A 10205-nucleotide genomic window follows, 5' to 3' on the forward strand; every position below is an offset into this window, starting at 1 on the left:
GTCTTGAATCGAGATCGAACGACTGGAACAAGTACTGCGATGTTGCATTCGTTGCGCTAACATGGCTGACCACTAACGAGACGAGGCTTAAGAGGCCAACAGGCTAAAAAAGACTCGGAGCAAGAAAAAAAAAACAAAAACAACGAAACAGCTGGAACCTTAAAAAGCTGATTCTAGTGCCAATGCGTTTCACAAGAAGTTCTATTGCTGGTTCAGTTTACACGGTGACGTGGGAATTTTAGTTACGATTACCGAGAGTTTTTTTACGTTATCTGAATACAAAACCAACCAACTTCCAGGCTACTGTTCCGTTTAAGCAGAAATTCTGTTTAAGCGATTTCCGCTTATCAAGATTTTACTGTATTTTTACAGCGGATATCTTTAGCTTCAGTTCCATGCGTGCCTGGCGTCGCTGAAAATTCGGCGCAGCAAAGCGGAGAGGGGGAAAATGATAGGCCAAGAAGTGTGACGGAAAGTGGCGAGGAGGGAAGGAGCCGACGAGCGGGTGTGGGGAGGGTGCCTCAAGAAAAAAACCTTTTCTTGTGGCCAGAATTGATCCTGGGTCCCTCGCGTTTGGAAACAGGCGTCTATCCGTCTGCGCTATCATCGCCCCGCTATCATCACAGGTGGGCGCCAGAATTGGCTCCGCCTATTAAAGCGAAGCTTTTTATTTCTCACTGATGGCGTCTGTACACCACCTCAAAACGCAGTGCAGCAAAGCCAACTTTCGCGGACTATGATGATGATCGTGGGTGAAGTGAAAGAAAAAAACTGGCTCCAATCCACGCTGTGAAGGTGGTTGGAAAACAAAGTGGTGAACAACACCCACAATAGTTGGCCATGCGACGTCACTTGAATTCACTCACGTGGCTCTAACAGCATGTGTCGGATTCTGCTTACGGCGCTCCCGAGAGAGACGGAACTTTCTTTTCGTCGAGCTTTGTATTATCGCTCTTTTACTGCAGTTTTCACTTTGTGTGGTCTCCCCATGACAGCCGGCGATGAATTGAAGGCGTCGCTAGAGGGGTCGGTTCCCCTTTAGCCGTTACCTGGCATTCGCGGGGGTGGCGTCCCGAACGCAGCAGCGTCGGCCGCGGCCGGGCTAGAGCGGTGGACGCCGCTGCTGTAGCCAGGCCATGCGTCGGCAGAAAGAAAAGGGAGAGGAGCGTCTTTCGAAGGGTGAGGAGGAGGGCGGCACACGCGGCTACTGCATCCTCTCTCACACTGCCTCCCCGTCACTCTCGGTTCATGTGTCGCCTCCACAGCGCCCTCACCCTACTTATTCGCTGAATCAAAACCACCATCTGTGTCCCCCGTCTCCACGTGTGGGCGTAGCTTAGTCACTGTGACGACGGGCTCTCGCTCTGCTCCTCTTCGGGCCTAGGTTCAATCTTTGGCGGTGCCAGTTTTTTTTATCCTAGTTGGGAGTTTCTTGGGGCGCACGCCATGAAACCATTGGCTGGTAGAGGTAGAAAGCTTAGCTTTAAAAAACCATTGCTGTGGCCAGAATCGAGCCTGAATTTCTCGCTTTATGGACCCGACGTTTATCCGATGCGCCATTCCTGCACTGTGGGAGCTTAAAGCGAAGCTTTTTATGTCTGACTAAGGGTATTTGTAGTCCATCTCATAATCAACTGCAGGAACGCCAACTTCCACCTGTAAAGCGTACTCTGCCTCAACTATACTCTTTCGCAGGGGAAGCCGGCTGTAGGTCATCGTTTTTTCGCGAAGCTTTCAACACAGAAATCCCTCACGAAAAAGCTTGGTGTTCAACCATCATCGCCGTTAGACGGAGGGGTGCATCATTTTGATGACGCAAGCACTGACTTGCAGTTTTTTCTACTTGAGAGAGATGGCGCGCGCTCGCCGGCATCAGTGTCTTATCAACGAAGGAGATAGGCAGACCTCATTAAAGCCAAGTTAAAGCTAGTGAAGACCACCAGCTCCGCTGTTTAATTAGTCTTCGCATCTCAACTCTCAGTTGCGAAGGTGGCAGATTTTTTAGAGACGATAGTCTTTCTTGGGATATTTAAACCCAGAAATTTTGTTCTGTCTGTCTGTCTGTCTGTCTGTCTGTCTGTCTGTCTGTCTGTCTGTCTGTCTGTCTGTCTGTCTGCGACTCGATTCACCCACCCGGCCAAAGTAAAACAAAATCTTCGCAATAGTCGTATATACTCACAGCGAAACCTAAGCGTCTAATCCGGTGTACATGTTCATACGTGGAAACATTGTTAAACAAGAACAAGACATTACGCAAATATTATACACAAAATAACACATCAGTGTTCTTTTGTAAAAAATTCATGGGTGCTTGCTTTTTGCGAAATGAAATACTACATCCACTGCAAAAAAAAAAAAAAAAAAAACTCTCTCTATCGCCTGCTGTCACCCGCGCCGCAATAGCTTCTGGCGGCATTTTAAAAAATCAGACGGCAACAGTAATGAAACATTCCAGTAGATAGGTTACACGTAACGCTTGGAACGCTCGTGGAGTATGGCAACGTGGTTCTATAAACGTTGTAGTAGGGTGCCTTGATTCACTCGCGTCAATGCCGTACAGAAGCGCTGGAATCGAGACACCCGACCTGGAGCAGTGGAACGCGGTAAATTTAAATTGACTTAAGCAAACCTTTAGCGGGTTTACCTTGGGAGTAGCGCGACGGAAGAAGAGCAGCATGAGAGTTGAGGGGGAAAGTGAAGGGAGGCATTTACTTGGCAAATGTCGACAGAATATCGTCTTTTGTCGCCATTTCCAACGAAAGGAGCAGATACGCGGGAAATGTTTTTCTCTCGACAAGTTGTTGAGTGATATCTCGTGCCATATAAATCAGTATTCTTGTGTTTCCGGGTAACTGGACGCGATGGAAAAAAAAAGAAGCTACACTGGAGGCAAGGCGTGATTACGGGACGGGTGGGGAAAGTAATACGGTTTTGTCAAAATGTCTGTAAATCGCTAAATAGTTGTAATGTCAGCTTTATTTTTGGTTTCTTAACTCAGGGTGTCATTGCTATGAAAAACAGGAAGAAATGTTGCTTCTCCTCGAAAGGGAAAGTAATTGCCTAATGACCGAATAGATTGTCATGTGTGTAAATTAATACTTGCACTAACGGCTAAATTTTGCGTGTAAGCGTATAGAGTGCCAAGATTTAAGAAAACGTACAGATATAAATGTTTGCACAGAATAAAAAAATATGGGGGAAAGACACAATTGAAAACTGCTGTCATGCGATGGCGCAGTGCCCAGGGAGGTCTCATGTCACCTGTGACGCCATCCGAAACGCGGCGGCCATCTGCATTCGTTACTACTAGCCCCTCGTCCCCCTTGTTGTCACCGCCAGTGGAGACAGCGGCCACGCAGACGGATTTACCGTGAGTCTCACCCAGTGTTTCGTTTTGCAGCGACAGCTGCTAAGCCTATCGGACCTGGTGTCGTCAACTGACGACGCCGCGCGACGTGTCTCGCAAAAAAACAGTTCTTTTAAGAATTGCGCGTAAGAAGTGCCCCAGCGAAGGAAAGTTTGACATCCACCTAAATGCAGCCATACGGCTACAAAGGAAAGCTATACAGATTTCTCTAAAACTTCGGAGTTGAATAAAAATTCGTCCTCGTCTAGGATTCGAACCCGAGACCACCGCTGAACCGGAGAAGTCATTCTACCAACTGAGCTAACCAGGAGCATTTAGGTGGATTTCAAACTTTCCTTCGGAGAAACCTTGGGTATTTCCCCTAAATCTGTTCGAATAACACCTGTCCGTGACAGATAGAAAGAGAGAGAGAGAGGGAGAGAGAGACAGAGAAAGAAAGAGAGAGACAAAAAAACTTTCATTCTGTTGAGCGCTTTGCGGGAGGCTCAGGAGCCAAGGCGTTGGAGTTGTTGATCCATTCGCTCTCGCGCTACAAACGACTAGCCTCCGAATCCTGGACCAGGAAGAATTTTTCTTCAACTGCGAAGTTTCTGAGAAGGCTGTCTAGCTTTCTTTTGTAGCCGTATGGCTGCATTCAGTTGGATGTCAAACTTTCCCTCGCAGAAACTTACTCCACCTTGGGGATTTCCCCTAAATCTGTCCGATGAAGTACCCCAGCGTTTTTCAGTACCACCTTCATGACTTCGGCATTTCAGAAGTTCTGCCTTACTAGTATTTAGGCGTCACTTTTACTCAAAATTTGACATGGTTCCAATATATTTTCGACATATGTGTATCAGCCTTTAAAAAGCTATGTTTGTTAAGGCTAAAGCTTAAGCATGCTCCGACTAACGTTAAGCTCTTAGCCTATCAGACTTTCATCAGGCTAAAACTTGAATATGCGTTTGTTGTGTGGGACGCGCAAATTAAAAAATGTGTCAACCAACTTGAGATGCTCCAAAAAATGCATTCGTTTCATTTTTGGCAAATATAGACGACAAGACTCCCTAACGCAACTCATGACCAAATAACCCCACCCTAGAAACAAGAAGGAAGCTACAGCGTCTATTGCTTCTTCACAATATATTGACTAAAAAAGTTCTATTGCCTATATCTACATTCCTTAAGCCACTAACCACGAGAAGAACGCGTCACACATGAGAGCATGCTTTATAGCCTATTTTCGCAAGGACTAGTTGATTTAAAAATGTTTTTTTTTTCGCGTACCATAGAAGACTGGAATTTACTTCCTGAATCAATTCTAGCTGCGGACAATTTAGCTAGGGCATTGTAGCAGCACTTGGCTTGTTGAAACGATGGTATTGACGCAATACAGTTATAACTTGTTTCATATCAGTGTGTTGGTATGGTTGATGTTGCATTCTGTTCGGCTTCGTGACTCATACTCTCCATGTGCTGTTTTGCCTTATGTTGTTTTCCAGGTAGTGTTACGTTTTTCGTTGTTGGCAATACCGACCAATTATCTCGGTATTTTTCACTTGCCCCTCCTGCTAGGGCCATTCTGGCCTGCGGTATTTTGAAATAAATAAATAAATCTGCTATAGCCTCGACGGTAGAACCAAAATGGCTATTTCAACAGCGGAGATCTTTAGCTTCAGTTCGATCCGTGCCTGGCGTCGTTCAAAACTCGGCGCAGCAATGCCGAGAGGAGGAACATGCTAGGACAAGAAGTGTGAGGGAAATTTGAGAAGAGGCATAGCGCAGTTGGCTAGGGGATACTTAAGAGATATCGCTGATGTCTCATTTCACGCGGTTGCATGACTGATTTCAAAGCGAATGCTCTACGACGTCATGTCTCGCAAGGTCGTTCATCGCGTCGCGATGACCGTGGGCGGCCGGAACGCCACCTGATCCGCTGTGGAGGGGCGTTGCCGCTGCGCTCACACGGAGCGTCACCGCTGCGGTGGCACGTGGAGCGTCACCGCTGCGGTGCCACGTGACTAGGCGAGGGTGAAATGACTGCTTCGCTTGCGCTTGAGCGCTTAGCGCCGGCTGGGCCGTCTGGGCGTGCACTTCAGCGTAAGCGAACCACGTGACTAGGCGAGGGTTTAACGGCTGCTTTGCCGTCACTTGTTAGCTGAGTCTCGCCATGGATGGCGTGCTGGCCGGATGACGCCTGTGTGCGGGCGTCGGCGGGCTCGTGATAACTACGGTGACAAGTGTTAAACCTGAGTGATTTTTTAGTAGCGTCTATTATCACGGCAGCCCTGAGAATTACTGCCAGAAATTTCCCACGGCAGTCCCCTCGCATTGGCTAAAAACGCTATTCGGAGATTCTATGGGATATATATTCTCGAAAAAGCCGTCACTACAGCTGCCCTCGTAGCGCTGCGGTATAGTACCTTGTTTTCGACGAGCAGGCTGAGGTTTGAGTCCGACATAGCGATTTTTTTAGCTGTCGGGATTTTTCGGTCATCGTGATTTTGTTAATGCTTTTTTTATTCTAGTCTTTACGATATCAAGAGATCGGCGGTGCGGGCTTCTAGAATTCGCTTAATTACGTGTAATATAGGCTGTGTTCTGTGTCTTTGGGCTGGGTTAGATTAGGTTTGTTGCAGTTTGGCTGGGTTTGGGTAGGTTATAACGCGTTCGTTTAGGTTACGTTAGGTTCTGTGAGGTTATGTTACATTAGGCTACGTTGGGAAGTAACATTATTCAGCAAATTTTACGCCAGCCAGCTTTTTTGAAAACTGCCGTGAGAATTTCCCGTTAGGTAACTCTCATGGCTGCCGTGATATTAGACGCAGCCTTTTTTTGTTCTGATTTATTGTTAAAGGTATCACCGCGCAACTGCCCCACTGTGCCTTTAAAACGCCTGTTCCAACGCATTGTTCTCGCATTATTGATTATTCAAATTTGATAATTGCATTTATTGGGGCATTCATTACCATATCGACATGACGTGCCTTTAATTGACTTCAGGGCCAGTTTTCCGTGCATGAGTGGGTTTGTCCACGCGTTTGCAACATATTGCAGCATTCGCCCTGCCATTGTTCTGTCATAAACGATCATTTCAACGTTTATCCATGGGAGGTGCACCCGGTGAGATGCACCATAGTTGTTTTGTTACGAAGAAAGGAACATGCTCATACACGTAGTGCGAAAAAGTCGGAATGAGCAACACAAGAGGGATGTCCGCCTCTTTTAAACTTTTTCGCCCGGATTGCCTACTTTAAAATGAAGTTTGTGTTTGTTTTGTCACTAGTCCTCATTCATTTGGCGCAACGAAGCGTATTTTCAGCCACACTTGATATTTGTAGTGTACTTTAGTGGTAAACTTATATGTAGTGCAAATTTAAGCTCACCTGAAGCAATTTGAGTGCTGTACAAGGGCGATGATACCCTTAAAGAGGACGTTTGTGTAAATAGTGCACTTTACAGGATCTTACGGTCACTCAAAGATTTTTGTCTTGATAGTAGTAGTAGTAGTAGTAGTAGTAGCACCTTTATTGGTAAGGACGGCGGGCGAAATGCCGATTTGGGGAAAAGGAAGGAAAGTAAGGTAGGGGACTGCAGCGTCTTTTACGAGGACGTGGTCGACCCCAGCTACACAGCCTGAGCTAGGACGCTTTTGGTGGAAAATAGGCCTATCATGTGCAAGAGAGAGTTCTCCATAGATGACGGTGTAACGGAGCGCTTGTGGATGCGTGGAAAGATGTAATGATGTCGTAGCGATGTTGTGAAAAGAAGGAGCAATGCCAAAGAAGATGCGTGAGGCCGGCGTATGTGCGCGTATGGCAGGACGTACACTTAAAAGAAAGGTGGTGGAGGGCTTTTTGCGGAGAATATGCGGGGTGTAAGCGGCATTTGCGAGGAGCTTGTTGAGAAATACTTCACCGCCTCGCGGAATGGGAAGGATGAAGAAATGCCATATGGTCCCTGCCCGGACATGTGCTCACACCGAACAGCTTCAGCGCTGACGTGGCTCAGAGCCCTGAAGCCACTCGAAGTGATCCGCATAGCAGAGGTAATGTACACTGCTTGATGAAACCACACTGATAGACGCTACAATGGAGAGTTTCGACGTGAAGATGCCTGCCGCGGCCATCTTTGTCCTCCCGGGGCATCGTTACCAGACCATGTTGCGAACTTGGAGTCATGACTACTTGACGAATATCTTGTTCTTGAGGAAGAAGAGCTTTCCTAGTTGAATAAAATGATTCGTGTGTGTTTTAAGCGATTAAAAATGTGATCAAAGCTATATCAGGTTTTGCAAAACACGAAGCTTTCAACCTGATATATAAAATTGCCTTACAATTTGCTATCGATTATTTATTTTCAGGCCTGCGAGGGTCGACGCAGGTCCCACCGACAAAAAGCAGCCTGAGATGAAGGCCATCTCGTTTTCCTCTAGCAGCCTGAAAATTGAGTAAGCCTCATCGTCGTTGCCGCGATAAGTTCCCAGGCTATTAGTTGTTGAGCTCCGAAAATGAAAAGGTCAAGCACTTGACCATAAGGAAGTGAAGGTCAGGTAGGGAGTTGAATGGTAGGAAGAGGGCCGAGTAAGGTCCAAGAAGGTTCCGAAAAGCAAGGGTGTAATGCTACTGGAGAAGAGGTTGGAAAAAAGAAAAGAGGTGGACCACTATGGCCTGTATAGACATTTCAATCCTCTAAACAATGATAACATCTTGGCTCGTCCGAAATTGGGCTGCGTTTGTACGGATAGATCATCTTGTAGACTGAGCCATTAAGTTGCTGCTGGCCCAACCACATGAAAAAAAGGGTGGTCCCAGGAGGAATAAAGTAGAAAAGGAATTAAAATGCCTAGCATATCGCTGAGGTTAAGGCATGCGAGTGCGCTGGGGCAGCAGGAGGTTGGGGGTACGAGGTCCGAGATAGGGGTGGTAGAAGACCAGTGCCTTTCGGGGACATTTGCTACGGAGAATGTAAATATGCTTCTAAATTTTAGGGATGGTAGTCTTTCTTGGACTACTGAAACGCGAAAATTGTCTGTCTGTCGACTCAAGCCGAAGTTTGAACTCTAAACGATGTTTCCAAAGAATGACTTCCGCGACGCCTGAAGCCAGCTTTTCGGCAAATTCCTCGTCATCTTAGCGGATCTTCTTGCGCTCCTGGGGTGCTGTAAGGCAAACTTGGTGGATTAGCAGCGCATATACTCAGTACATCCTAACTTAATTAACCCGTTTCAGTGTCAATGCTCCACAGTCAGCCTCACGCTAAACACAATGTTTATTGATGTAATGGGCAAATTAATAGGGAAAGGCAGTTGTTGTAAGTTACGGAACATGATTCGTAGCGGCGCAGTTCTCCTGCAGCCGTGGTAGCTGAACTGGTAGAGCACCCCAAGAGTTATGCGGAGGTTATGGTGGTTTTCCCTCTTCTGACGTCATTCCTAACCCGCACTGCCTTACCCCTGCAGGGAGCCTGTAGCACCGGAGGAGAAGCGGCCGGAAATGAGGGCTTTCAGCTGCGGCATAGACCGGACGAAGCCGCCCCACATGGCGCCGCCCCGAACGCCCGTCACTCCACTGAGATTCTTTAGTCCCAGCGAGGCTCCTCATCCGGGTTGAGCCGATTCTATCCCTACAATCCCTTTAATTTCCCTGCAATTTCCTGCAATCTGCCTTTTTTTCAAGAAATCTCTGCTTTTTTGTGTCAATGAACTGCGCGTACCCGCGTCGCTCAGATCACTGACACCGCAATAATAAAACCTTTATCTTGTATTAATTACGGATATCCTTTGAATGGTACCCAAATTGTACGCTGGCTTAGTATTCGAAGTGCCTCAATGCCTAACTCTCTTACACCCTGCTCACCTGATTTAAATGGTGTGCTTACTGGAAACGACTGTTACGCCAACATAAGTTCTTCAGCGTTCAATAAGAACGGTTATTGGTATTGGCCTTGCCTTCATTTATATCTAGGAGCAGTACCCGGCGACGCCCCGGAAGGCGACTATACTAATGACACGAATGGGCATAACACCTGTTTAGTTCTTCCTCGACATAATTAGGTAGTTCACCGTGATGTTCAACACAATTGGGAACTCCCGCCTGCTGCCAATATATGGGCTCACGCTGGAGGCATGTGGTAATAAAAAAAAAGGCTTGAACTCGTGTTTTATTAGAACCATCCCGCAACAAATTCGACCAAGGTGGTGCGCTCAAGCGAATATTTATTCATGGGAAGTGTTTTCAGTAGGTATCCCCGAACCGGGCTCTGTCGTCTCCGTCATGTGAGGTAGCGTGGGTGTGAGCGGCCAGCAAACGTTGCTGCCTTGGTGATGACGTTGAGAAATCGTAGGCAAACTTAGCTGGTGTACTGCGTGACGAGAGATGAGCCGAAGCAAAATAGGAATAATTACAGGCAAGGTTAAGCAGAATTGGACAGGTCGACAGCATGGGTTTGCTGCAGAAAAAAGAATGCGAACTTTCCACCGAGAGGGTGGATTTTATAGACAGTAATGGCTGCGCGGCTATCACAATGCTTCTTTTCACACGGCCCGAAAATATTAAACGAACAACACTTTCCAGAGTTCGTGATGGGTCGGCAGTATCGGCGCTCGTTGTGTCAAACAAAGGGGGGAAAGGAGATCTGGGCTGCGGCATACGCATCGCCGGGACATGTCTGAACATTAAAATCTGTTGGCGTCATGTTTTGTAGCTGGAACGGCTTGAGTCACCGACAGTGAGGCACCCACGCGCTGAGCACGCGTAGTAATACGCTCTGCCACAAAGCACAGGAGCACTGCACGAAGCTTGCAGCACGCGCAAGCCAAATAGCGGCACGCTGAATTGTAACAGCTTCTCCGCCGGGG

At 47.2% G+C, this 10205-nt stretch overlaps 1 protein-coding gene across 1 annotated transcript in view; it reads left to right on the forward strand.

The window, feature by feature from the left end:
- The window catches only part of LOC144139813 (uncharacterized), a 110406-nt gene extending 101318 nt beyond the window's left edge, over positions 1–9088 (forward strand). Inside the window, exons 20-22 of the mRNA XM_077672065.1 lie at positions 3239–3370; positions 7710–7796; positions 8808–9088. Coding sequence (XP_077528191.1) covers positions 3239–3370; positions 7710–7796; positions 8808–8958 — 370 coding nt within the window. The 3' untranslated portion in view covers positions 8959–9088. The remainder of the gene's footprint in view (positions 1–3238; positions 3371–7709; positions 7797–8807) is intronic.
- The last annotated feature ends 1117 nt before the right edge of the window (positions 9089–10205 follow it).

Source organism: Haemaphysalis longicornis, unplaced genomic scaffold (assembly GCF_048455015.1).
Source record: "Haemaphysalis longicornis isolate Haplotype H1 unplaced genomic scaffold, Haemaphysalis longicornis Haplotype H1 scaffold_5, whole genome shotgun sequence".
Lineage (NCBI taxonomy): Eukaryota > Metazoa > Arthropoda > Arachnida > Ixodida > Ixodidae > Haemaphysalis > Haemaphysalis longicornis.